This window comes from Scleropages formosus, chromosome 8 (assembly GCF_900964775.1).
Source record: "Scleropages formosus chromosome 8, fSclFor1.1, whole genome shotgun sequence".
In the NCBI taxonomy this organism is placed as follows: domain Eukaryota; kingdom Metazoa; phylum Chordata; class Actinopteri; order Osteoglossiformes; family Osteoglossidae; genus Scleropages; species Scleropages formosus.
Window position 1 is genome coordinate 30,513,570 of NC_041813.1, and position 27,764 is coordinate 30,541,333.

The window sequence follows — 27,764 nt, forward strand, 5'->3', positions numbered from 1 at the left end:
TAGAAAACTTTTAAGTTATACGGTGCTTGGCTTTTGTCTTTGCTCCAAAAATGAGGCCGATATTTGGGCAAAAACGCTCTTCAAGCTGATGTTAAGTTACTCGCAGCCCAGTAATTCCTGCAGGACGAAGAGACCGAGCGCCCACTTCTTGTTTCGTGGGTCACAGCGCCGCCCGGTGGACTTTGCTGGCACTGCAGGCGCTCCAGAAGCGCATGTTTTCAGAGACGCTAAACACACACACGCTTAGACTTTGGATTTCATTTAATTAACCGAAAAAAGAAAACATATTACAAAAAAATATCTTTACAGTCACAGGTAACCCAAAATCCTGACTCCTCTTCTTCACTGCTTTGAGCAAAAAGAACAGATAATTCATCCCAACTGTTAGCATTAACTTAGACGTAGAAAATAACTGCAAAAAAAGTGTTTGCTGTGCAGAGTAAGCAGGAAGGAGAGGTGTGTCCAAGGCTGGGACAAGCGAGATTGAAGAAGCGCATGGGGATCAGGCCTGGACATTTTGCAACATGAACTGTGAACCAAACCATCTTTTGCTGCTATGTTGATATAACACAAAATATGTCTGTATCTGTCTTTCACTCAGACGGCAGTCTGGCTAGACAAAGTGCAACCGAATGGTTTCACAACAAAACTGTACATCTGCAGGGGAAAGAAAAAAAAAAAAAGCTGGAGTGGAGTGAGTGTGGAAGGTCTTTGTTTTCCAGCCAAAGTGACTGTACGTGAAACAGACATACAGGGACTGGGAGATGGAAACTCCATCTGCAGCAACTTTGGCCCAAAACACAGAAAGTTGGGGTCAAAAATGCGAGAATACGTCTGTCCGTTCAAACAATTATTTTGTGTCAGTCGAGTGCTGCTGGAATTGATGATTAAATGAAACTGGAACGGAGGGTCAACCGGGTTGTTCCTAACAGCACAAAGGAGGCACATGTTCAAGGTCAGAGGTCAGCGGGGGTGAAAAGGTAAGCAGTTACCGTTCACCCAGTGGAGCATCTGTAAATCTCACAATCACCACCCCCCGCCACCCCCATCACACTGTCCTCAAATTTCAGTTTCCTTGAGCCAACACACAGTTCCAGACTGACCCTAGGAACCAGACATGGGTGTCGCAAGTAAATAAGCTCAATTACAAGTCGTACACCTGGGGGATGATAAATTTCATCTCCACATCGAAAAGAACACAGAAATCATCTTTTGCTTGGTGTGCAAAGAAACTCAATGCAGATTACATTCTAGAACTGCTTCTCATTTTACCTATGAAACAGATTTTCAGCTTAAGGGCTGGAGAGGCTCACCGTCCCGGTGCACAGAGAAAGTGGGCGGAGCTTATATCCAGAGACATTGTGGGAGAGCGCCACGGCAACCTAGGCAGGGCCAGTGGATGGGGGTGGATAGGACACCCTTCGGGGCTTGCCCTCAGACCATCGGTATCGCACAGCCCCTTACCACACCCTCTTCCCTCTCTGGTTAACGGGCTAACGCCAAACACTACACAAGTAAGGGATTAATTCTTCCTTCCTGCAGTTTCTACATCCCCAAGACAGGGGACGATGCTCCGACAGCAAGCGATTCTTGAGGAGGTGGTCAGTAGGGTCCTCCTTTGCCTCTGCTTGCCCCTTGGCCCTGCGCCTGACTGTTGCCCTGGAAACCCTTGCCTGCTTGGCTCCAGGGCTCGTTGCCGGGGAAGCCAGCAGCCCCGGGCTTGGCAGGGGGCCCATGAGCAAAACGGAGGTCCTGGTCCCGCGGGAACTGTGCCGCAGATGTAGGGGGAAGCGGGGGGTCTCCGTGCGACTGACTTTTGGGAGATTCCGGGGAGTCCGAGAGCTGAGTCCAAGAGGCGGGTGCGGACGATGCCGCCACCGTCACCCCCTGCTGTTCGGAAGACCGCGTAACGAGGCCGGCCTCGGCAGGCTCCTCCTTCCTGTTTTGTTGCCTCTCCTCGACAGGCGGCCCAGCCTCTGCATCCTGCTGAGATATGAGCTGGAGGAGGGCAGCCGCCACCGCGGGGCTGATGTCCTGGCCCGATTGAGCCTCGCTGCCGGAGAGGAGGGGGCCGAGGAGAGATGACGGGGGCGGTCCGGGCGGGGAGGGCGGCCGTGCATCCGAGGGCAGAGGTCCCTGGCCGACACCGGCCTGCTTCCGCCTCCTGACAGCGCCGTCTGAATTGGGCCGAAACACAAACGCACGTCAGTCTGCTGAAGCAGCACACCAAACCGCCGACGACATGCAGACGGATTTACGCGCATCGCAGCAAGATCATTTCTCAAGCACTGGATTCACACACATCACTAATACAATCATCAATCAATTTTTGCTTTCATTTTCTTCTACAGCAAGAGGCCGAATTATGCTTTTTTTTGATACGATGGTCTTTCAACAAAAAAGTTATTAAAAAGCAGCGAAACTGTGGAATTATTAGAAGCCGCTAGAAGTTGTACTGTAGTACTGTACACTGTCCTGGGGTAATGATAAGTAGTGCTAAGTTTGAATATCATTAAAGAATTTGCAATCTGGTCACACTTTCTGAATGTACTGCGTTCAAGTAAAACACAGAGAACATAGTTTAAGGAGCCAATCAAAAAAGACCCAAGACGTTTTACTCAGTTGCCCGAGTAACCGAAGCTGTACGCTCTGAACCGCTGCACTGTGGTTACCCCTATTTTGCTGCCACCTCACACACACACACCAAGCGTTCATCACCACGATACATTTACATAGCAGCTGAACCATCAGACAAATCAGGGACTTGTGGGGAACGTCAGGACTGATGCACGACACCATCACAAGTGACTGAGACAGAAGAAGCGGCAAAGGAAGTGGTTAAGGCTGATGAACTGGGGAGGTGGGAACACCTGGAAAGGTGGTTATACAGCAAGGCGGTACAACCCTTAACGGGCAGAATCCTGTCATTTTAAGGAAATACATTTTAATCAGAACAGGGCCAACATGTGAAACACCTCGTAATACCACATTTAACTACTTCAGCACAGTATTCGTTAAGAGTGGCAGTGTGGGTTAAGGGCACTGGTGCTCCATGACAAGGCTAGGTTGCAGCACCCTTGATCAGGGAGTTAGGGTTACCCCTAACCCCAACCGTTTTTTTAAAAAAAAAAAAAAAAAAAAAAATAATAATATATATACATATATATATATATATATATATATACATACACACACACACACACACACACACACACACCAAAACAGATCAAACTAACGAGTTTTGGGTAAAAGTGCAAACTAAGGTATGAAACAGTCCAATGTCAGATGCACAATGGGAACTGAGACATCCTGAAGCACCTCACCTGAGCAAGGAACACAAAAAGATCAAAGATTAGCTTACCTTTTTCCCATTAGAATTTTCACTAATTTTTCCATAAAAGCCAAAATCTCCCACAGAAAATACTGATGAAAATAATTTAATATTAACAAAGAAATGAAGACATGCAGGTGAAATCTATGGTTTAAAACATTTATTTTGTATTTATAATTTATAAGACTTTATGCATAAAGACTTACAGACATGATGTCAAGGACATTTTTTTAATGGAAAAACACAGACAATCCAAGACTTAGGAGAAAACAAGCGATGAGACACAGGTGTGTGTTCAGCATCCCAGGTCTCTGGGTACGCTCACCCTTCCAGACTATATGTACACAAGGGTCTGCAGTGTGCTGCCCCAGCGTTCACCAGCAGCCCTCCAATCCATGTGACCGGGCCCAAGGAGGGACACCTCCCAGTCACACAGATGTTTCGAGGGCCATCCTCAGCATGGGGGTGAAAAGGTGCTCCAACTACCCTGCTGAGTGACAGCACTGTGAATGGGGTGAAATAGTAGTGAGGAAGCCACAGGAATGGCTGGGTGTGCGCACGTGCAAAGTGGCATAATTCCCTAAACGAAGAGACTTTACAACAATCAATTTGTACTGCGATACGTTTACAAAAATATATATAATATATATTTGTTGAGAAGCTGTAGTTTTGTTTGTTTTTGTTTGCCCGAGCCCAAAAATACATATTCAGATTAATGTTGGAGAAGGAGGGCGTGTACACTTCCATCCAGACGAGAAGTAGTGAGCAGCGAGGCTGCTGTGTGCTGGTGTGCATGTCTCACCCCCCCATCCCCACACCAAGCCCAGTGGTGGATCCTCATCACACCCCCTAGAGAGCGAACTGAGACTTGCCCTTGCGATCGCTGGCAGCAGGGGCACCACGGGGAACCACCTCCTCCGATCGGATGCCGTTGCTCTCGTCGGCCTGCTCCGGCCCCTCCGCTGGCGGTTTGATGAGCTGTCCCAGCAGCAAGGCCAGCAGGTTGGTCTGGTCCTCCTGACTCAACTGCTGCTCGGCCTGTGGCGCCGGCTGCACGGGCTCCGCGGGTCTGGTGCCACTGGCGGGCCCCTCATTGCTCTCCTCTTTGCTCTGCGCCCTCTGCTGGTGGGAGGACTCCGTGAGCGCAGACAGCGACTGGCTCAAGCTTTCCAACTGCTGCTGGCTCTCGGGATTGGTGGAGATGTTGAGCAGCTGAGCCACCTGTGGCAGACTGAGGTCCGTCTGTCTCTGCAACAGGTTGAAGAGCACTGCCAGCTCACTCTGGTTCAGCTGCTCCGCGGCCGCGCCGAGACCTGGGTGCACACAACAGGATGCAGGAAAGAGGTAGCGTGATACTCTGACATGATACAGGCATGCGTGCTGTCATGAAAGCCCACTTGAACCAGGACTCAACTCGTACCATCCACGTTCCAGACACACACTGAGCACCAATTGACATTCCAGGCCAGCTTTCAGCTTCTGTCCTTCCATGCTGTCTACTTTATGAGGGGGCAGGGCAAACACTGTCCCACTCACCCTGTCCACCACCTCAAAAATCTCCTCCTGCAGCATCTGTCTCCCGAGTCACGTCTGTTTTAACCTATGTATTGTGACATTTCAAGTCTGAAAATTAATACGGTGTACCACTCTGAGTGGTCGAGACGCACTGTACAAACGGTGATCTCTGACCTGCCAGCTCGTTTTCAGACATGGATGAAGATGGTTGGCGCCCAGGCAGAGGAGCCCCAGTAGGGCTAGCTGGGGGCCTGCTGTTCTCGCTGCTGGGGGCCCCAGCGGGGTCCTTACGGGGCACTTTAGGCACAGGCACGTCCTCAGGCAACCCACTCTGACGCTGGCGCCGACGCTTCTTGCTCCACAGCTCATGACAGTCCTGCCAGTGCGGGAGGCTGAGGGCAAGAGGAGACAGGATTCAGGATGGCAGAGCAAGATGGCGCCAGATGACGACAGGACCACACTGCGTCACAGGACTGACAAGGGGCAGTGACACGACGTAGCTACTCACTCTGGTGGTGCCATCTTGCTGGGTTCCACATCTTTCAAGAAGTCACTGTAGAGGGCTTGTTCTGCCGTGCAGCGCCGTGCAGGGTCAAGGGTCAGCATACGATCCAGCAGGTCGAGCGCAGGAGTGGGCAAACTGCGGGTGGGGGGTACAGTTAGAGGAATTCAAGTACTTGATCATTGCACTCATGGATGAGCACAGCGAGCACGGCGAGACTCGGGGGTGGGGGGACCTACAAGGCAAACTCTTCACGCAGCCGCCGCCGGTACTGCTTCTTGGGCTTCATCGTGTGAAAATAGGGCAGCTTGATGACATCGGGCCAGACGGCCGGGCAAGGGCTCCCACACAGGCGACTAAAGAGGGAGTAGGATGGGGGACAAATGACAAAGAGACAAAGCAGAGACTCGCTAGGCTGTCAGTTCTGAGGTCTATGGTGTCGGTCTCCATGTACGAGCCTCACCCACCCCATACCCTACCTACCTGATGAGTTCCAGCTGCAGTAGTTCCTGATTGGCCTGGAAAATGGGCTTTTTTGTGAAGAGTTCTCCCAGGATGCAGCTGTAAAGAGAGGCACCAAGTGAGGAATTTCACAGGTGAGTTGTGCAAATGTTGGAGTATAACTTACAGATGCAGTGGAATGAGACACACTGACTCCTAGAGGTATTAAAACTTCAGCAGACCAAAATATAATACTAATAAGTGTAACAACAGTGGTGAGAGACAAAGGGGTGTTTGCCCACGCCCGTGTCTGAGTGGGTGACGTCTGCGTTTGCGTGTTGTTCCCATGTCTGTCTGCAAACATGTTTGAGAAGGGGAAAAACGCAACACTGACCCACAGCTCCAGACATCGATGGCTGGGGTGTACCTCTCCTCCCCCAGCAGCAGCTCAGGGGGACGATACCACAGCGTGATCACCTTGTTAGTGTAGGGCCGGCTGCAAATATCAAAAGCAAGAGCGGGTGGTGTTACAAACTGCATTTGCACAGAGACGCAGTGCTGAGCACAGAACGGCTATATGCTACACAACTACAAGACTCTGTGCCCTCACCAGTGCCATCAGACGTGGTCACTACACTTTGAACCATTACGAAAGAGAGTAGCTGATGTAACCTTGTTTTAAACAGCCACATAAAAAAGTTGCAACACCAAGCTGGACTGTGTGCTGTTCCTTTCTCATACATTTGACTGCATATATAAATATAGCAAGATGACAGCGTGGGTTGGGTGCTTGTGGAGAGACAGTGATCTATCGCCTGAAGGTCACCTCTCTTCCGAGTTGTAGAGTCGAGCCAAACCGAAGTCTGCCAGCTTGATCTGACCACTGCAAAGATGAGAGAGGGGAAGGTGTTAGCCCCTACCAATGTCAACATCGTGTTGAGAGTAGCTCATCCAATTCCAGCAATGTTTCCTTTTCTTAAGTTTACAACCCACAGGCCATGCAAATGATTTGGCACAGAAGGGACCAACAACACATAATAATTCCGAGCTGCGTAAGAGACCGCGCAAGACCCGTACCTGTTGTTGAGCAGAATGTTGGAGCATTTGATGTCTCTGTGTAGGAAGTTCTTCTTATGGCAATAGTCCAGGCCTTCCATGAGCTGTCGCATGAAACTACGCACATGCTCATGGGAGAACTGCACCAGGCCCGACTCCAGCAGCCCCATCAGGTCGTGGTCCATGTACTCGAAGACCAGGTAAAACGCTCCTGCCGTAGGGGGTGTGTTCCCACAATTAGCAACGGCAGCAACCAATATCATAAAGGCCGAATCTCATCCTTTTTCTTCTACCACGTCTATACATTTGAAACTCTGTTCGTAGTTCATAGAGAGCGGTGGCTTTTTTTTGTCTGAGCTTAGAACCTATAATGGAATTGTCACAGTATGTCTGCAGAGTGGCTGAGAACTACAGCTTCGGTGTGTCTTGACCAATGGGCAAGTTGGTGAGACAGCTGTTTAACCAGAGATTCTGCTCCCACAGAAGGAGCTCCCACTAATCTAAATAGGCACATGGGCACACCCTCCCTTCTCCCTCACCTTTATCTTTCTTAAAGTCGAGTGCGTCTTGCTTGTCGGTGACAATCTCCTTCATATTGACCACACTGCGGTGGTTCAGCTGTCTCAGGATTTTGATCTCCCGGATGGCCGTGATGGGAAAGCCTTCCTTCTCATTGTCCAACCTCACCTTCTTCAGAGCCACCAACTCGCCTGGCAGTAGGGGACGGTGCACAGAATGGGTGCTTACAATTTACCACATCTTTTATTTTGGAGAAATAAATATTAGGTGTCAAACAACCACAGCACCCACCTGTGTCCTTATCTTTGGCCTTGTACACCTGGCCATATGTGCCCTCTCCAATAATACCAATTATGTCGAACTTGTCCACACAGCGCTTGCCCCAGTCACTCTGAGTCTGCATGCTTTCACCATAGCGTGGACAGCAGAACCTGGTCCCCAAGGAAGCAAAGGCCACCACATTGGTTCCGGTACTATCAATAAGAATTTAAAGACAATTCCAATTTTATACAACTTCATTTAAAACATGCTTGCAAAAATCAATGTTTTCCAGTGGTCTTAAGCCATGCCCCACAGGGTCACCAGCTGAGCAATTAAAGCCGTCATCTAAATAGAAAGTTAACTTTCTTTATGAAGGATTAATTATTTCCTTCCCCAGCCCACCCTCCAGTCAGCACAGGATCTTTCTTAGCAAAATTAGGTCATGATATTTTCTACCCAAATAATGACTTTAAGAGTTCAACAAAAAAATATTCTGCAAGCCCACATAACCTTTGGGAGACCACCCACGTAGACACATCCCTCTACAGTAACACACAGATTTCAACAGACTTTTTGCTACACAATATCCTTTCTATTAACTTGTTTTGTTTCCTTCACTGGACTCTTGTGACTGAAATCTGGTTGAAAACACCCACTTTGGCCTCTTCTTGAAGCTGGGCTGCGGTGGGGGTGGGGCCCTGCGAACAGGCGACTGAGGGGGGGAGGGATCTCCTCCAGGCAGGGTCGGAGGCAGCGGCAGGTCGCTCAAAAGCGGCCGGGTGCGCACCTCCTTCTCCTTCTTGTGTGGCTTCTGTGGGGGAGTCTTCTTAGGACTTTTGAGGACAGAGAGATGGATGAAGAGGGAACACTCAAGTGGGGCAAGACAGGAGGTGTGTGAACATGAAACACTGAGAAAAGGAAAACGCAAAAAATCCAGCGTCCCACACTTACCTATCCTGGCAGTCGCCAAGCAACATTGGTGGCAGGGGCAAAGGGGGCAGTGTGGAGGTCTTGATAGGAAGGGTCTGTCGGGCAGGGCTCCGTGCTGGAAGAACAGCGGGGGACTTGGGCTGTGAAACAGAGGCGGAAGAGGCGGAAGGTGCTGGGTGCACAGGGGCCTGCTGTGTGAGCTCCGGCTGAGGCAGGGGTGGCTGAGGTACGGTGGCCGGGGATGGGGGCAGAGGGGGTGGGAGAGGAGGGTTCTGGGAAGGTGGCAATGGGGGCGGAGGAGAGGAGAAAGGAGGCAGGGGAGGTGCTGCGCTCTTCTCTTCCCAATGTGGATTGTCTTGAAGGATGGGTGTCGGGGCTGGAGGCGGGGCCTGAGGAGGAGGCTCTGCTGTGGGAACAGGCTCTCTAGCAGAGACTTCTGGCTCCGGTTTCGAGGGCCGAGCAGCGGGGGCAACAGACCGTTTGGTGGTGGGTGAGGGGGCACGAGCCGCGGCAGCCACGGCGGCTTGTCGCTCTTTCTTCCGACGACTGAGCTCAGCACCCAGGCTGGAGTTGAGCGGCAGATGGGAGGTGGAGGGCGACCGGCTTTGGGGCCGACTGCTGTGGGAACTACCCCCACCAGCCACTGCAGAAGAATGCTTCTTGTTTCTCGAGCGGGATGAGGAGCGGCGCGAGGAAGAGAACGGTCCCGGTGAGCGGCTCCGGGATCGAGCAGAACGCCTGCAGAGACAAGTTTGAAATATTTAGTGCTGCAATATAAATCTTACAAAAGGAACAACTGAGGAATTATTTGTATTCATTCACAAATACGACTTTTTGACCAGTCATAGGTGCTTGGACTGGTTTGGGGAAAATATAGCCTTTGTATATAGCTGTACATGGAATCATAATAACAACAAAAACAAGTTCTTTTCAGACCTATATAATTTGGGGGGAGGGGGGATTACCACCACATCTACTTGAAATGAGTCAACAACACTGACTTGGCTGTGCACATTTTTGTACCTTTGACCAAACCGTACTTAAAATTTTTAGTTTTCACATTTGCTTTTGCCCTGTGGGTTACAAACCAGGAATCTTTGTTCAACCCTCTTACTCATCATCAACCTTTTCAAATCATATTAATAACTTATGTGGAAGCTGAAAGAAGTCAGCACAGAGGAAAAAAAGACAGGAGGGGAAGCCCCATTGCAGAATGTTCATTTTCACACCACAGCATCAGAGGAGTTGTTCAAAACAGGTCAAAAAAAGTCAGAGTTTCTTGGATAATACATCACTGAGTGAGATGCATTGTGTATCACTGTCAAAGAGCCTTGCTCATTTACCAGGGCTATGAGTGTAACCCACACTTGATGGCATTTAAGACTGCAACAACTTCATTTTCTGTGCTTTAGATCCAGTTCTTACAAATTCCATGTCCTTCCTGGAATAATCCTATGGCCCTCCACAAAAAAGGGAAAAGAGTAGTATAGGGAAAGTAGTACTAGTAGAAGTAGTTTATTAAATGTAAAATAACACTTGCCATTGTCTCTGCACCACTTACTGAAGACAAGTGCACTTTACTGCCAAGCCAACAATGAATTTACACCACTCTTAATTTGTATTAAAAGGGTTGACTGATGGTGGCACAATCCATCTCTCAAAGTGGCTGAAGCAGAGATAAGAGGTAAGAAAGACTCGATTTTTCTCTGTGGCGCAGCAACAGCTGGTGCGGGGATAACAACTGGTTGCAGGACTCAATCTGCACTCAGCGAAATGTATATTAATGGAGCGGGACACTCAGAAGGCTCTACACAGCAATCCAGAACTTAACTAGAACAATGGTGATTTCACGTGGTAACATCTTGAGTGCGTGCGCGCAAAAATGGTACTGGGAAGTGTTTTCCATGGTGGAAATGTAAATCAGCTGTAATTTTACAAAGAAGGCACATCTTCCAAGCTTCTAACTTAACTCAGAAAAAAACACTAGAGACCCAGCCATTAATTTTGTTTGCTATAGAAGATGCTTTTCAGCACATTTCCTACTAAGCGTATGTATATCGATCTCGTATATCAAAGTATAAACGCTACGACGCTGAGTCCGAAGTGACCTCGTATACATTCTATGTTTGTAAGTACCACCAGAGTCACAACTTCCGAGAAACCCTAGAAATACACTAAAAACTCGTTTTTACTGGGTCTCCGGAGGTCATAATTTGACCAAACCTACAAACATGAAATCAAACAGGTGTATTTGACAAATAAATAATAAATGGCAGTGAGAGAAGACTGAAACCTGAAGATTGTCGGTTCATTTCTCCGCAGGGGGCATTTCCACTGAATTCTTGAGTAAAGCACTTAAACTGCTCGTTAAACACTTCCATGTAGAAAGTGACAAAAACTTAACCACCTTAGCAAATTAATACACATGCAAGCCCATCATCAACCACACTTCTTTTAAATCAACAAGTCCGGGGTTATTTTTATAGGTAGCCCTTGCTAAATGAGAACTAAATGCTCTGCAGCCCCGACTAGCACCCCTGCAAGTTGTAGTACAACGCCTTTCCCACTGAACTCGAAAACGAATTGAGACCAGGGGGTCAAACAGGCGAGCATCTGGCTGGTCGAGGGGAGAGGGGTACGGTCCGCACGCAAACCGGTAAAGCTCATCATCACACCGGTCGGGGGTTCGCTTGTAACCAGCATGCACCTGTCTCTGAGCTCAGTCGAAACCGAAGGGGAAACGGCAAACTCCCACACTCTCAGCAAGATATCCAGCATCACAACCTCCAGACAATCGCTCATGTGTTTAAAAGCTATTTATGTGGACAAACAATCTTGCATGCTGCGTCTCTCTCTCTCTCTCACACACACCTGCATAAACACTAGCTCGCATAAGCAATCACTCTCAGAAAGGGAGATGCTCTGAAATAGACACACAGCCCCAACAATGCAAGCCACGGAATCTTAACGGACCTCAGACACATCCAACATTAAAATCACTCCTCCTCTAATGTCCTGCAGCTCATTTGAACTCACTTTTAGCCACAACCACAATGACCAAGGTAATATGATGACTTCTGCCACCAAAATTAAATAAAAAAAAAAAATGGAGACTTCCACTTCTGGGAAACCTAACCTCGAAGTAAACTGTTTTCTACCGTCTTCTAATTACAAAATGTTGACATTATATTAATCAGTTAAAGATGCTATTTATGTGTAATTATACTTCCCTCTTGCAATCCCCATCATGGACTTCCAGAGAAGTTAAATGTAACCTGAAGATAATATGCCCCAACAGGGTAATTTAGTATTTCTGGGGGTAACAAATGTACCATTAAAGAAGATGAAAGTGTCATCAGTGATACATCCAGCTCCTGCATCCTCAAGTCAAACTGATCGCAAAGAAAACCCAAGTTCTCCTGTCTTTAGATATTTTTACATTTAAAAACATTTACACAAGTGAACGTTAAGCATTTAAGACTCTCCAACCCTTCACTGTGGAGGCAATTAAAATCAACACTAATTATCAAATTAGATCACAGTTTGCCTCAAGTTATGGGAACACGGACCACAAGTTTCTCTACACGAGACGTTTCACAATTTTGGACAAAGCCATTTATTTTTTCCTCGCAATTAATTTATGATAATGTAATGTGGTACATACACAGTTTGCCTGGTTACTTGGTGAGACAAACTGCCATGCAGGTTTAAAGATATTAATCAGTAACCAACATTTGTGCGCTGGGCTGTTTAATCAACATGGGGTCTCAGTGCCATCATTTAGCAATGAAAGAATGCTCATCTCTATCAACAGACGGTCCCCCTCTCGCCCAGCCCGCGGTCAAGGTACAGCGAGGTGTTGCGCAGAACCAAAAAGGCAGAGGAGATGGATATTGACTCTTCTGAGCAACAGAGACTGCCCAGTATTTACAAGGGGTGACCCATGTCAGCGCCTCCTGTTGGAAAGTACAGATACAGCCTCAGTGGAGAATAAAAGTCATCTCCTGTATTGTGTTACCCCTTTCACACCAACTGGAAGTGGGGGAAAAAAAAATAAACCACAATCTCTCCCCAGAGGAGCACATGGTAAAACAGCTGGTGTCCAGCCAACCCAGCTGGAGCGATTCCCTGAACTGGTAGTCTTGTGCAATATTATAGTGCACCTCTGTGCACTAAGAAACAGCTCACACAGACACATCCAACGCACAGCAGTACATCATGTTGGGAGAATTGTCCATGTGCTGACAGTCGGTGGCCGGGTGCCTTCGCACCACAGGACTCCTCAAGTGACCAACTGGTCAAGAGGACTCCATCCAGCCACTCCCAAATGTGCTGAATCACGTAACACTGCAAACAGAGCCCAACTGCTCCCATCAGCACAAGCAATGTCCACAGGAGTTACAACATTTCTTTGCTGTGCTGTGGAACTGTCAGCACGTTTGGAGTTCTGCGAGTGTATTGTTCTAGAGCGCTGCTGTGCAAAACGACAGAAAAACCCGAAACAGAAAGATGAGCAACAATGACCTGGCCTAAGCAGACAGTAAATCTGTGTCATTCCTGAAGCTTTACAAAGTGCACGGCCTCAGCACGTCTATTAATGTGTAAAACATTCAAGGTGTGCGTGCGTGCGTGCGTGAGGAGGGGGAAAAGGGAGGAGGCTGCACAAAGCGTCCGGCTCACTCACCGAGACACGGGGCTGACGCTGGAGGACCGGCGGGTACCGTAGGGGCTGAGCGATGAGCGCTTCCTGGACGAGTAGGGGCTGCTGTCTCGCTCGTAGCTGGAGGAGCGCTGCCGCCCGCCGTAAGGGCTATCCGAACGCTGCCGGCTGCGGCGGGACACCTCCCGGTAGGGGCTGGAACTCTGCTGGATCAGACGTCTCCGGTGGTGGTAGCCATCATCCACCTCTGCATAGTAGCCCCCGACCAGAGGGCTCTCGGCACCCACCCGCTTGGGACTGGGCGACGGGGAGGCCACGGTGGACTTGCGGCGCGGGCTGCCCCTGGATGAGGGCCTCCCCTTAGGGCTGGCCCTGTAGCTCTTGGAGGACTTGCGGTGCACCTTGTCGCCCCTCTCCTTCTGGGACGAGGCGTGACCCTCGCCACGCTGCTGCTTGTCCTTGCGCGACTTTCCCGAGCGGCTGCCGTCCTTGCTGCGAGACGAGGAGGACGAGGACGCCGTGCTGCTGACGCCGGCCCCGGGCTGCGCCAGCATTCCGGCGGCGACCTCGGCCCGCCTCGCCCCCAAGTCTCCCTCCTGCTGACCCTGCCGCCGAGACCCCGACGACAGGGACGCCACGGAGAGCACCCTGTCCTTATTCTTAGCCGAACTTCCCTTTTCCCTGTCCCTGCTGCTCTTCTTCTTGGAGCCGCCGGCCCCGTCGCCCGAGTCCTTCACCCTGTGCGGGTCCTTGGAGGACTTTTTGCGGGGGTGCCTGTGCTTGTGTCCCCTGCCCTCTCGGCCCCCCGCGCCCCCGTCCGCCGCCTTACCATACTCCAGCAGGGAGTCGAACCTGTCCCCGCTCCTGCGCTCCAGCAGCGACCTGGAGGCGGGCGGGTCCGAGAAGGTGTCCGAATCCGAGCTGATGTCGTCATACTCAACAAGTGGCTTCACGGCGCTGACGGCAGGAGGCGCTGCGGAGCCCGAGCCCAAGCCGGAGAAGCCGGCGGCGGCGGCGGCAGCGGCGGCCTGGCTCAGCGCCGACGACTCCCCCCGTCCTCCGTGTTTGGACGACTTGTGCCGCCTGCGCTTGGAGGACGAGGAGGAGCCGGACTTGGCGAGCTTAGCCGCGTCCTTGTTGCTCACGCTGGCCGCCGAGAGCAGGCTGTGATACCCGGCGACGGCGGCGGCGGTGCTGGTGCTGCTGCTGGGCGGCGGGGGCTGCGCGGCCAGGCTGGCGCTGGGATCCGGCTTCCTCTTGGTCCCATGGTGTCGCTCTGACCCCGGCATTCCTCACGTCAGCGGCGCTGCTTCCCCCAGTGGCGGGCCTGCGCAGCCGAGACAACAACAACGTACGTTAGCGGAGAGCCGAAGTCCCCAAACCCCGCTGAAACGGCCACGAAAAGCAAACAGTTAAACAAAACAAAACAAAAAAATCGCTTACATGAGTCAAAGAAACGACTTAAAAGAAAAAAATAAAAAATAAAGTCTGTTCACGTCCCGTCCTTGGCTTGTGTTTTATCCGAGTTAATTCCCGTCAGGTCAGTAGCATGTCTCTAGCTGTTTTGGAAAAGTAAAAAATTAAAAATGAATTAAAAAAAATATGAAGCTAGAAACGAAACGGCTGTGCGTGTTGGCAGTTTTAACAGCTCGTTACCAAGACCGGAACAATAAGTCGGATCTTTGTGTTCTCGTCGCCCCGTGGCCGTTGGGCTAGCCAGCGCTACGGGGCTAGCTTGCTCGCTCTTTTCGTAAAGCGCAAAAAATAAAACCTTTCTTTCTCAGTTAGCCAACTCTAGCCCGGTGCAAGGCTCTAGGGAAGTTGGTAATTCCTTCACTGTACGGCTTGTTTTGAGTTCGGAAACAAGTATAGTCCATGATGAATGGGCAATATTGTTTCACAGAACTGAAAAGGAGAAAACTTGACCCGGTAGATAACTGTTTACATGTTCGCTTTAATATGCTGTTTTTATCATCATATTTGATGTTGGTAAGAAATTATAGCATAGTCGTGTGCAGAAGATGTTCCAGTTTATTTATAGTGGCCCTGAGAGTCGACCAGGCCTGTATTTAGGGCGATGTTTGCGGATATAAGAACACCCATAGCCGCCGCTCTTATAAGGAAAGGACAGCCGCCATTGTGGCTCCTCCTATGCGCTTCGGTTCTGCTCTCTTCGTGCTCCCTCCAGTGCTCGGGCCGGAAGTCTCGGGCGCTGTCAATCTCGATGGTAACCCAGCAACAGCCGTTCCAAATGCGAAGCCCCGCCCCTCTGTTCTTGGCGCGCTGCTGTGCCAACGCTCAACCTGCAGAGGGCTTCGACATAAACTACTGTACAATTGAAGTGAAAGTTCCACAAAAAAAATACATTAAAAAAATAAACTCCTTTAAGTCAAGCAGAATACTCTTCTGCAGCAAGCTGCATACACAGTACCAACCATCCAGTATATGTAATAAAAAAAGAAAAGGCTGCTGAGAGGTAAATGTCATTTTATTGTGGAAAATCTCCAAGTCATCCAAAGAGTTCAAAAACAAAATCAAGTTCTCCCAGCTAAGGAGCACGTTTTAAAATGCATTTTGAATTAGTCTCCAGCTTGAAGTTTCACGATTTTAAGTTCAATATTTAGAAACGAATCTACTATTTTAGAGCCTATGGAAGCTGGGCCCAGGAGCCCGAATAAGATAATGAAAGCGACGGAGGCCTTTATCTTCCTACGTAGTAATTTAGTGACCATAGGCATACTTTGTCAACCACTGCACTGTCAGTGTCAAGCGTGAATAGTCGACTCAAGTAAACGTTATCTAAAGTTACGGCAACTAACGCCACGAAATGAGATTGTGGCTAAAGTGGAGAAATTCAGCGAACTAGCTAACCCGCCTCTCTGACAAGATAAACGGCTCTATGAAGCGCAAATACAAACCAGCCGAGGGTCGTTCGCTAGCAAGCTTCGTTGCTAGCTCGCTACTGCGACGCCGACGGTGTTCATTAGCAAAAAAAAAAAAAAAAAGGTAGCAAACTATAAAAAGAAATCGAATTTGAAATTATTCTGTTCGCAGGTTTCACCTTCTGTCCTCATCAGTCAGGAGATGTGCTGCAGGAATCTTTCGAAAAATGCGCTATAATATACTTAAAAAAAAAAAAATCACATGATAAATGGTATGGCTTGCTAGTTAGCTACAACCATTCTTCGGAAGTTCTTTCTTCGTCGCAGCCGGAATTCGTAATCGGAAGCTGTCATAGAGGCGACGGAAGATGAGTGTAGTTTTTTTTTTTTTTTTTTGTCGCGCAAACTTGGATTTCGACCACAAAAACCAACACCAGACTTAAGTTATGGGGCTCAGATTGTGCTTAGGGTTATTTTCCTATAATCGAAATGTGCCAACTCCTGCTGTAGAAACCTTGATCAAGGTGCCCTACCAAGAGTTTCTGAAAAATTATCTACCATTAATGCGGAAACTTTTGTATAATCGCATATAACATTAGGAATTTCCTTGGACAAGGGGTGAGCCAAATATAGCCTATAGGCATTATCTAGAACTTTCACTAGTTTTTAGGGGATAGCAGAAAGGCTCGGAACAAACGGGGACACAGTTGATACTGAATTCATTTTGGGTACAAACATGGAATTGGATTCACAAGGTGCCGCTATGGTTAGAGGTTGGTGATAAGAATAGTTTACCTGAGGAGATATATATTTTAATGTCAGCCATGAGCATGATGCTCTAGGTCTTTTTACTGCAAGTACACTAATCTTTTTGTGACATGTGAAGCGTTAGAACTCTTCCGTGCGGCGTTGAATACATAATCGCATTCAAATATGCTGTTAATTTCTCTAAAAAGCAGATGTGTGCTTATAAACCGCGTGCGACCCTCAGCCTGAATCAACAGCAAAGTAAATAATCAGATATTCACGCAACGATATTGTTCCCTGGTGCGACGTGCTTATTTATTACGCAAAGTTGACAAAGCAGATCTACACCAATTACCAGTAAGCACTCCGCGCCACAGCCAATTGCGGCAGCAGCCCTGCAAAGGCACCGCCTTTCCTCTCTCTTTTCCTGTGTACGTCACAAATCTGTGCAAATACTCCCTTTTGATTGGATCACATAATTGCAGGCGGGGTCACCCGCAAACAGGAAGTTGTGTTGTCAACAGTAGGAAAAGTTGCCTGTTTGTTTTCTTTCGTGGCCTTAGCAATAAAATATCATATATATCAACAGAGTGCTTGACTTTAAACGTAGTACACGTTGGCATTTCCCATATAATAAAAATGCCCACACCATAAGGCTTCCTGTTAAACGAGAATCCAGGTTCATAGTTACATTTACAATTCAGCAGATGCTTTTCTCCAAAGCTACTTCCAAATGAACTATGTAGTGTCATCAGCCCACACATCTTATTCACCGCGGTGACATACACTGCTAGATACACTCCTTACACTGGGGCACTCATCCATACATCAGTGGAACACACACACTATGGGGGAACCTGAACAGCATCACTTTGAACTGGTTGGAAACCAGAGCACTCCGAGGAAACCCACGCAGCCACGGGAAGAACATGCAAACTCCACACGGACTGAGCGGGGATCGAACCCACATCCTCTCGCAACACCCAGCGCAGTGAGCCAGCAGCCGGGCACCTGGTTGTGCCACAGTACCGCCGGCTGTCAAAACAAATCGCAGGAGTCCTCCTGGCAACAAATACACGCTGTATTTGCGAGCAAGAGAGAATAAATGTCGCGCGGGCTTCGTTCGGAAGCGACGCAAGTGTGGTGTGCGCGCGTGCGACGCGAACAGCCGCGCGCAGAACGAATGCAATAAAACACGGGTGCCGTCGGCCGTGCGTGCGCGAAAAGCACGAGCTGCGCTAGAAGGCCACATGACATATCGGTCGCGAACGTGAAGCGGAACTGCGCGACTTGGTCGCTCGCCGTGTGAAGACGCGAAGCGCCGAGCCCGTCCGTCCCCGCGTGCCACGTAGGATCCATCGCACATGCGTGTGAACAAATAAGGCAGATGGTAAAAAAGGGGACAAATGTCCTTCCAGGAGAGGGAAGGGAAAGGAAGGGAAGGGAAGGGAGGGGGGTGTTGGAGTTGGGGTGGGGGGGGCAGCCAGCTAGCCAGCCAGCCAGCCAGCCAGCCAGCCGGGGAGATAAGAGGCCGGTCTTTATGTACAGTATCCAGGGGCTAGAGCACAGTGACAGGGAGCCTGCGTGTGTATACTATGCGTGCCTGCCTGCGCCTGTGTGTTTTGCCTTTTAGAGACGAAGCTGCACGCTGGGAAACATGGTAATAATCCTGGAGGGGGTTCGTGGAAGGAGCGCCGCTCGCTCGGCATAACAGCGGATTACCGTCCCTGGATCGAGGCGGATAATCGCCGTCCGGGATGGGGAAGGAGGTGAACGGCGTGTCGAGGAGCCGCTTTGAGGTGAGAGACTCCCCAAAAAGCCCCCCGGAGAGCCCCCCAGCTCCCATTCGTGCCTTTCTCACCATTTGTTATTGTCCCAACGTGTCAGTGTGATGTGACGGGACGGACGGGACGGGAGCGGAGCGCAGCGCAGCGCAGAGCAGAGCAGAGCAGCGCGGGGACGCGCAAAGCGCACCACCGTGTGTTTTTGTCCGCGGGTTTCCGCGTCCACGATAAACTTTATTGTCACCCACTTCCCCGTTTCGCCTTGCGAGCCGTCGCCAGTGTGACAGTGTAGCGCCGTCGCTTTTGTTCCCGAGCGACCCGACGCGTCTCGTCCGCAAACGCGACAGCTGTGATCTCTCGCGCTCTCTCTGTTTTTCTTTTTCTTTTTTTTTGGCCAATTCATATATTTTCATGACTTTCGCGGTGCTGTCAGCACCAGACAACAACAAGAGCGCGAGAAATGTCCGCAGCGGACTCACAGGAGGATTTTTAAACGCGTTTCCACGGGAGACGGACGTGTTCGGGGCCTCGTCGTGCCGCCGCGTGTGCAGTTTTTATTCCCCCCGTATTTTCCAGAGTGCGGAATTTGGATGGAAGCTCGCGGTCACGGGACTGCCGTGGGTCCAGTGCCTGCTGCTGCCATCATCATCATCCTCCTCCTCCTCCTCATCATCATCATCATCATCATCCCTGAAATGAATAGGCGAGAAGGGAGCGTGTTCCGCATTTACTTCTTCCAACTTTTAAAGTGAATACAGAAGTATTCCTTCCTTCCTTCCTTCCTGGGTGACGAAGATGTAAATCCATTTTCTGGCCAATTACTTCTTGACTTGTCAGTTTCCTTTCCGACCTCAATCGAACATGTATCTTCTACCTTTATATTTGTGCGCCTGTCTGCCTCATAAATAATTTATTACACAAACATTTATTTTGCCCTGCTGCTGTCGGTGGAGCCATTGCCAATACTCTCTGCTGTTCTCTTCTTTTTCATTATTAATTCTAACTGAGAAACAAGCGACCTGCTCTTTAAAGGCCTTCTCTGTGCTCAGTATCTTACTAGCCACTAATAATTCCATCATTCAGCGGAATTATTTGATAAACCACATATATTGATGTTGTCATTGTACAACATTGAATCAACTTCATTCGGAGGAGTAGCTTGACATCGTTAACTGCTCCGTGACGCTAACCCGATGCCACGGTGTTGCCGCTGAAAAGTTGTTTTTAACATTGCATTCAGTGACACTTTGTTCTACACACACTGCTGTTACACTTCATCAGACTTCCACACCCTGATGGTGTGTAACAGGGAAGGTGTTTTGAGATATCAAGTCTCTTGGTGCACATGGAAAGTCAGCTGACAGCTGCTGAACTAACTCAGCATTTTACACACGAAATGCATGTTTCCATTAAGCTTTATGTGGTTTTTTCGAGAGGTTTCGCCGTACGATGTGCACCCAGGACCTGCAGGTCTCTCGCAGAGGTGGTACTCCAGCTGTCCCTCCAGCCACATTTCAGAACCCTTCATAACCTCCACCACTAAAATGTGACAGATGACAATGCCAGTTTGTAGCATAGTTCCTATCTGAAATACATGGAAACAACAAGAAAAAAAAAATTAACTATTAAGAGGATTAATAGTGTAATTCCACTAAACACTATAAAAATCAATAGGTAAGTCATCTGAAGATCTGGCTTTAATTTTAAAGCATATTAATTAATTAAGGCATCAAGCTATTGTGTTCTTTAGCTTTCGTAAAAGATTTCTTGATTTTTTTTTTTTTTTTGTTGGGTTGCTGACATTCTGTCATGGGGGATGTAACAGAAAACACAAGCAGATTCAGATATACCAATTTTTTTTTTTTTGGTTTGTCATGTCTCATAATGAGTGTTCAAGATTACTAAGGATATAACTTCGTGTGGATCTTGCTGATGCTTTCTGAGTTGCTTAGATCGCTGAGTGTCAGTTTGCGAATCGATCCCAGGGTAGATGCACACCATGGTAAACCTTGCTTGTCTTTTCCACTCTGAGCTCAGATGTTCTCAAACGGCGACGAGGCGGTTATCAACAGGAAGCTGCCCAAGGAGCTGCTGCTCAGGTAAGTGGTTCGAAGGCCTCTTGGGCCATCGAGTGAGTTCTTCCGCTCTGGCAGCTTGGATCACGGTCAACAAATCTGGCAGTGGGAATGGATCTATTTTGAAAGGTTTGGTTCATGTCGCGCCAGAACGCTGGGTGGTGGAAGGGGTGTATTTCGGCAAACTTTGCAGCTGTGGAAGGACGGGCGCCGCCTGCCGCTGCGTCACAGCCACACCCGCACAAATATCTGGTGAGCATGGGCCCTTCTACCCTAATAATTCTGTTTAGTCAATACCTGCTGCATGTAGAAGGGTTCAAGCGCTCACTAAACTTGACTTGGACACAACTGCCTGCTCGATGGCAAAATGGCAGGATCCAGTTTATTCGGAAAAATCCAACACCTGCCTAGAAACAATTTGAGATCCATAAATGACAAGGTGGAAGGAAAGGCCTGGCAGAAGCGTAATTCAGGCCTTGCTTTCGCCATCGTTGCTGATCCAGCATCTCTGATGAGACCCGAGACACATTTATGCGCCGATACAGAGGTTTCGGGACTGAGATGAGATATGTCCTACATCTCCCTGTTGGCCAGAGCTTCCGACTGCAGTCTGAGTGAGGTTCTCTGCCAGAAGCCCTTCCCCACTGGCGATGGGACCCCACCCAGCCTGACATCCACTCCGTTTGCAGCGTGGTGCTCTGGCCTTAGCGTTCCAAGCATGTGACATTTTGTTCACCCACCTATTTCTACTGAATTATTTGCCACGGAAGGGTGCCATTCACATATGCTAGACTGATCCGGAATGAAGGACTGAAACCATTGCTGTATACATTACCAAAAGCATTTTCTAATTAGCTTAAAACAAATTAACTTAATGATCCATCGATTGCCAGAATATGCCGTGCCTACCGCTGCTTTTATTGTCTCCCTTTTTCATTTATTTATTTATTTTTTTACTTTAAGTCTTCTGGTTTCACTCTTCAGAGCACTTTTAGGTGAAGTATTTATTATTATTACTGCTGCATCCAATTAAACGGTTTGCTTTTCTTGGTCTATTTCAGAATCTTCTCCTTCCTTGATGTGGTCACCCTCTGCCGCTGTGCCCAGGTCTCACGGGTCAGTCTTGGGGTGGGGTCTTTCATGTGGTTTACTCATACAAGCTGTGTGTGTGTGTGTGTGGCTTGGTGAAATTTCCATGCTTTTTGGGTTGTGTGCTGAAGATGTGTCTTGCTGATGTTTTCAGTGTGCATTCTTCACAGTCTGTCCACTATATTATTATTATTATTATTCAAGTGATAGGCTGATTTAAATTGCTTGCTGATAAAACTCTTGCTTTTTCATATGTAACTCCATGTTTACATTTATATTTATTTATTTAGCAGACGCTTTAGTCCGAAGCAACTTTCAATGGATACTGTGTAGTGTTGCTACTATGTTGGATACTATGTACTATGCTAACGTTATTGCGCATTTTGTGTTGCAGATGTTGGATGATTGTGTCAATGTTTTACTAGTATTCTTCTCCCTACTCATCTTCTCAGGCCTGGAACATTCTTGCTCTCGATGGCAGTAACTGGCAGCAGATTGACTTGTTTGACTTTCAACGAGACATTGAGGTCAGACTGTCCACCACGAGCGCTCCCGCGTCATTCTTTCTCTCTTGACCGCACTCTTGAGCCCTCTCTCCATCTCAGTTTCCCTGGTGTACGTCCTTATTGCTGGGCTGCTGCTCAGACGTATCATTGTACTGTTCGATCGGAGCCTTGTCAGGGCAGGGCCTTCAAATCATGCTACATATTTGTCCCCGAGAACCAAACGAATACATTATTATGACATCCACGCATCTGTGCGCGAGAGAGAGTTCTGACTTTGGTTTCCCCTCCAGGGTCGGGTGGTGGAGAACATTTCGAAGCGCTCTGGAGGCTTCCTGCGAAAACTGAGTCTGAGGGGCTGCCTGGGTGTGGGGGACAGCGCGTTAAGGCAGGCACAGGGGCATGCTGGGAGGACCGGGGCTGGGCGGGGTGGCGCACGACGCCCGTATACGTTCAACCACTTTCTTGTCCTTTCGACAGGACCTTTGCCCAGAACTGCAGGAACATTGAGGTTCTCAGTCTCAATGGCTGCACGAAGATCACTGACGCGTGAGTGTCACTGTGTTCTCAGGCAGTTCCCCAGCCTGTAACTCGGGTGGTGGGCTTCGTAACGGCGCTGCTTTGTAACCATCTTCTGGCCCCTTGCCCTCAAGGATAGATGGTTAGATTTGTTTGTCTTTGGCCCATCGGAGATGTTTGTGGACAAAATGCAGGGCCGTGGTAATGGCGAGCACAGCCTATAATGTTGCCTCGCCTCATCAACCCCGTCTTGGTAGACAAGCCGTTTAACTGTACAACTGCACTCCAACACATTCTTTACTCTGTTGTTTAACATATCCTTGGTTTGAACATTTACAGTCACATTTAAATATCTAAATACAAAAATACTTTCCTCAAGAGTACGACAGAAAGGCTTCTTGGGACTTGAAAAGATAGCCAGGCTATGAGATGGTGCCACTACACCACCTGCTGCCCAATTCATTTTAAAAATATATATAGCTAAAATAGACATGGGTTTGAATCCGTATGGGTCTGTGTCAAGTTTGCTCATACGGGCACCAAATCGTAGCCTGGTTTTCTGTTCAAGTCCCATGGAGCATCAGGACTAAGTGGTTAAGGGGCCTCTGCTTCTTTTGGTCTGTTCCTGGCGTCGCCTCAGTGTCTTGTGGTGACTGAGGTGGAAGCCACTGTTCACGATTTGTCTTTCGCAGCCCTGCCTCACTGCCTTGGTTTCCCTCCCCGCAGCACGTGCACCAGTCTCAGTAAGTTCTGCCCCAAGCTGAAGCATCTAGACCTGGCCTCCTGCACGTCCATCACCAACCTGTCCCTCAAAGCCCTCAGGTAACGGCCCGTCACTCGGCTGAGTCCGCATCACATGCAACCGTACACAAATATCACGCCGTAAACACACACATCTGCTGGTATACAAGCACTGGATGGACGGAGGCACTTACGCTATTTGCCACAATGTGGTGCTCAGCTCTCGGTGGGTCTCCCTCTCTCCTCTGGTTTTGCTCTCTGCAGCGAGGGGTGCCCTCTGTTGGAGCAGCTCAACATCTCCTGGTGCGACCAGGTGTCCAAAGACGGCATCCAGGCCCTGGTGCGTGGTTGCCCGGGTCTCCACGGGCTCTTCCTCAAAGGCTGTACACAGGTAGGAGTGTCCAGGCTCTGCGCCCTCGCCCCAACAGCTGTCGTCCCTGCTGACGCCCCGTTCCTGTCCTCCCCAGCTGGAGGACGAGGCACTGAAGCATGTTGGGACACACTGTCCGGAGCTGGTCACCCTCAACCTGCAGACGTGCTCGGTAAGCTCCGGGGGCCTCCTCCGGGTTCCCGGTCCTGCGTCGGCGAGTGCCTCGACTGACGTCGGTGCCGTGTGGTCTGTCTCTGTCACCCGCGCCGAGCAGCAGGTCACCGACGAGGGCCTGATCACAGTGTGCCGAGGTTGCCATCGCCTGCAGTCGTTCTGCGTGTCCGGCTGCACCAACATCACCGATGCCATGCTCAACGCCTTAGGGCAGAACTGTCCTCACCTCCGGTACCCCATGGCACCGTGCTCTTCCCGTCCCTGCATGGATTAGTACACTTAAACAGCATTGCTTCAACAGTCTTTTTTCTCACCTGCTACTGTTTTAGTCAGTGACACAGCTGTGCCTTTACCCACTTACACAAGTAAAGTGTGTTAAGCAGCACTGAGTTTTGAGTCTTTACTCAAGGGTACTGCAGCAGGTTCCCTTTCTGGAACTGGAACTTTTGGCCATCTCAAGGCCCGGTCGGAGCATTTACCGCACTCTGGCTGCAGTTGATCTGAATGCCTTCCATTCCCCCCCCCCCCACCCACAGAATACTGGAGGTGGCCCGCTGCTCTCAGCTGACGGACGTGGGCTTCACTGCGCTGGCACGAGTGAGTGTTCACGCAGACGCACACAAAGATCAGTCTTTGGGTCCATGTCCATACATCTGGACCGAAACATTCTGTCACGCACGCCTGAAAGCATCTGACAGTGCGGCTCAGGTTTACACACAGCATTCAGAGTGCAACAGTGCTTTAAATGTAAATATAGAAATGAGAATGTTTGGCTCTCACAGGAGAGAACGTGTGTGTGTTTATACTTGGTGCGGTATTTGAAAGTGAAACCCGGTTTGAACCTCATGCAGCCAGTCTGTACAAACAACTGCAGCTTGAGATGATTAAGGCTGTTTGTGTACAGTTGTAATATTTTCATATTTCATAGTTAGCGCAGGCCTCCTTCGCAAATTGAGCTTGAGCCAGAAGGCCGAGCAAGCCCACGAATGCCCACGCACTGAGTCATTGGCCGAGGCTTGCCAAAACAGCAGTTCTGGGTTCAAGCCTCACAACGGCGTCCTTCAGCAGGACTCATGCCTGCTTCTGCCGCCGTCATTACCACCGCTCCCATAACACGGTCCCCGTTTTTACACCTAGCCGCCTCCGTTTCACCCCGAAACCCATGCAGCAGAAGGGCATAGATGAGCATGCCTCACTAGCTGGGGTTGTGTGTGTGTGTGTGTGAGAGAGAGTGCGTGTGATGGCAGTGTGTCCTGTGCTCAACTTCTCTTCTCAACCACCAGAACTGCCATGAACTGGAGAAGATGGACCTAGAGGAGTGCGTTCAGGTGAGAAGCACGGAAACACAGGACCGACGGGGAGTCCCGACCCCCCCCCCCCCCCCGCCGGAGACACGGCCCGACTGACCTGTCCCCGTCTTGCTCTCTCCCTCCAGATCACGGACAGCACGTTGATACAGCTGTCGGTCCACTGCCCCCGGCTGCAGGTTCTGGTGAGTGGGGACTGGGCCGTGGCTTGTTGGAACCCGCAGCTCTTGAGCTCCCTACCCAGCAAAATGTTCTCAGCCACGCCCTTTTTCTTCATTACTGCAGATGCCCTTGTCCACATTGAGATGACAAGTTCAATCTAATCAAATTTTGGCATTTTCTCACAACTGTTATTACATTAATGTTTTTTGCTTTTGTTCAGCTTTTTTTTTTTTTACCTGGCTCACACACTCAGAATCGACTGACCATTTACTTCTTTGGACGGATATTTATACTGTGTAGACTGGAGATACTTTAAGGTCTTAAGTCTGTGTCTTTAAGTACAGAGAGCAACCTGGTGTTGCAGCCCCAACATTAGTAACTGGACATTCTGATGTCTGATACTCTCTATTCTTATTTATTCAGTCACCAAATTACTTCTGTAAATGTTCACATGACCCACCCTTTCATTTTTAAGTGCATCTCTCAACCCCCCTCCCACTCCCATTCCCACTCCAGAGCCTTTCCCACTGCGAGCTCATCACAGACGACGGCATCCGCCACTTGGGCAGCGGCCCCTGCGCTCATGACCGCCTGGAGGTGCTGGAGCTGGACAACTGCCCGCTGGTCACAGACGCTTCGCTGGAACACCTGAAGAGCTGCCACAGTCTGGACCGCATCGAGCTCTACGACTGCCAGCAGATCACCCGCGCAGGCATCAAGAGGCTCAGGGTGGGCGCTGCCGGTTCAAACGCAACGCATTTACATTTATTTCTTTACCACGTGTTATTTCCAAAGCAGGAGTGGCACAGTGGTGCAGGGGGTAGCGCTGCTGCCTCCCAGTGCCTGAGCGGTGCGAGAGAACGCGGGTTCGATCCCTGTTCAGCTTGCGTGGAGTTTACTTGTTCTCCCTGTGTCTGCGTAGAATTCCTTCCACAGTCCAAAGACGTGCGGTGTAGGTAGACTGGTGATGCTGCGTTGCTGTAGTGTGTGTTGGGGCCCAAAACTGAGAACCTATGAACTTTACATTATGGCATCACCTACACATGTACCATGTTTTGCTAAAAGTATGTTCTTATGTTCCTAGTCTAACTTAGCGTTTCTCTGCTTTTACTCTTCAGACTCACCTACCCAACATCAAAGTGCACGCCTACTTTGCTCCGGTCACTCCCCCCCCCTCGGTCGGGGGGAGTCGTCAGAGGTTCTGTCGCTGCTGTATCCTGCTATGATGTCAGTGCCCCTCGACTCTCCCCCCCAAAATGAGTCTGAGTATCGGGGGTGGGGGGGGGGGGGGGGGGGGGGTTGGCACATTATGCCCCTCCCCCAGTTTCCATGGACACATGGCACATTCCCCACTGACTGGCTGTGATGTTTGAACCTGGACCTGAAAAAAGTCATCGAGGACCAGTCCTGCTCCCCCTAGTGGCTGAAAGCAGTCATTAACCTGCCCCCTGCAACACTGTCATCTACCAGGACAGAGTCCCGAGAACAAAATTGTGCGTGCTCTCATCTATGCTGCTCACAAGCCACAAACATCTGTCCCTTACAAAGCTTTTCAGTTGTGTTTGCGATATGGTAACTCAACGAAAATTTTTCCTGCAAGTATACGGTTGGTCCTCAGTGCTACTTGACTCTGAAGGGCACTCGCCAACTTCTGAAAGACACTCGGGCAATCCTGTCCTGAGAAATGACATGAATTGCAAATTGACTCAAAATACTTCTTGAAAAAAGCTTTACAAAACGCACACGAATGCCAAATACTGCATGTTGCAATTCAAGTTCTTTAAGTTCAAGCAGGTAAACGGAGCAGAGGGATGGTAAGCGGTGGTAAAGCGATTCGTTCCGGGACACTCCTGATGACTGGACGGATCTGGCGTCGAAGTCGTTCCTGTGGTAAACTCAGAGGTGAAGGCCTTGTATTATGTGGAAGGGCAGCTGGATCCCTGAACAATCACATAGAAGCAGCGTCTCTCAGGCTCAGTGGGGAGGAACAGTACCCGACAAAAACAATCGGTTCTTGTCTCATCTTCAGTTTGTGGGACTAAGGAACACAGCTGCTGCTCAGCGGTGATGTTTCCTAGGAGAAGCACTCATGCACTCCTATAGGAACCCCTGCAGAGTCCCAGGCATGGTCGGGGGGGTTTCAGACCCACAGGACCAGGTCGTGGGGACCTTGCTGAACATGTAAAACGAAGTGAG

At 49.5% G+C, this 27,764-nt stretch overlaps 2 protein-coding genes across 7 annotated transcripts; one reads left to right on the top strand and one right to left on the bottom strand.

The window, feature by feature from the left end:
* Positions 1-316: 316 nt before the first annotated feature.
* Positions 317-16,407, bottom strand: cdk12 (cyclin dependent kinase 12). Of its 4 annotated transcripts, none has more exons than XM_029253966.1 (16): positions 16,277-16,407; positions 14,659-14,774; positions 13,240-14,542; positions 8,577-9,293; positions 8,282-8,458; positions 7,656-7,837; positions 7,385-7,555; positions 6,867-7,056; positions 6,616-6,672; positions 6,184-6,285; positions 5,832-5,909; positions 5,588-5,704; positions 5,355-5,486; positions 5,021-5,238; positions 4,204-4,644; positions 317-2,177 (listed from the first exon to the last, which is right to left on the bottom strand). In XM_029253966.1, exons 3-16 carry the CDS (start codon positions 14,502-14,504, stop codon positions 1,603-1,605), a joined length of 4,422 nt encoding a protein of 1,473 aa, XP_029109799.1. In that variant the 5' UTR covers positions 14,505-14,542; positions 14,659-14,774; positions 16,277-16,407; the 3' UTR covers positions 317-1,602. The 4 variants fall into 4 exon arrangements, with proteins under 4 accessions (XP_029109799.1, XP_029109798.1, XP_029109800.1 ...); XM_029253965.1 differs by having other exon boundaries at positions 14,659-15,518; XM_029253967.1 differs by lacking the exon at positions 14,659-14,774.
* Positions 16,408-17,766: 1,359 nt separating this feature from the next.
* LOC108941824 (F-box/LRR-repeat protein 20-like) lies at positions 17,767-27,459 on the top strand. Of its 3 annotated transcripts, XM_018764688.2 has the most exons (16): positions 17,767-18,234; positions 18,478-18,643; positions 20,666-20,727; positions 21,765-21,819; positions 22,245-22,319; positions 22,589-22,683; positions 22,776-22,844; positions 23,541-23,636; positions 23,820-23,946; positions 24,023-24,097; positions 24,200-24,330; positions 24,636-24,696; positions 25,383-25,427; positions 25,535-25,591; positions 26,085-26,297; positions 26,687-27,459. In XM_018764688.2, the coding sequence occupies exons 2-16, from the start codon at positions 18,602-18,604 to the stop codon at positions 26,792-26,794; spliced, it is 1,311 nt and encodes a 436-aa protein (XP_018620204.1). In that variant the 5' UTR covers positions 17,767-18,234; positions 18,478-18,601; the 3' UTR covers positions 26,795-27,459. The 3 variants fall into 3 exon arrangements, with proteins under 3 accessions (XP_018620204.1, XP_018620203.1, XP_018620205.1); XM_018764687.2 differs by lacking the exon at positions 17,767-18,234 and having other exon boundaries at positions 18,306-18,643; XM_018764689.2 differs by lacking the exons at positions 17,767-18,234; positions 18,478-18,643 and adding an exon at positions 18,650-19,376.
* The last annotated feature ends 305 nt before the right edge of the window (positions 27,460-27,764 follow it).

Coding starts and splice junctions, on each gene's coding strand:
- cdk12 (XM_029253967.1), bottom strand. CDS start 14,504: ATGCCGGGGTCAGAGCGACACCATGGGACCAAGAGGAAGCCGGATCCC. Junction 4,645..5,020: donor GTCTGAAAACGAGCTGGCAG/GTCAGAGATCAC, acceptor GTGTGCACCCAG/GTCTCGGCGCGGCCGCGGAG. Junction 2,178..4,203: donor TGCTGCCAGCGATCGCAAGG/GCAAGTCTCAGT, acceptor GGCCCAATTCAG/ACGGCGCTGTCAGGAGGCGG.
- LOC108941824 (XM_018764688.2), top strand. CDS start 18,602: ATGGGGAAGGAGGTGAACGGCGTGTCGAGGAGCCGCTTTGAG. Junction 18,644..20,665: donor TGTCGAGGAGCCGCTTTGAG/GTGAGAGACTCC, acceptor CTCTGAGCTCAG/ATGTTCTCAAACGGCGACGA. Junction 26,298..26,686: donor CAGGCATCAAGAGGCTCAGG/GTGGGCGCTGCC, acceptor TTTACTCTTCAG/ACTCACCTACCCAACATCAA.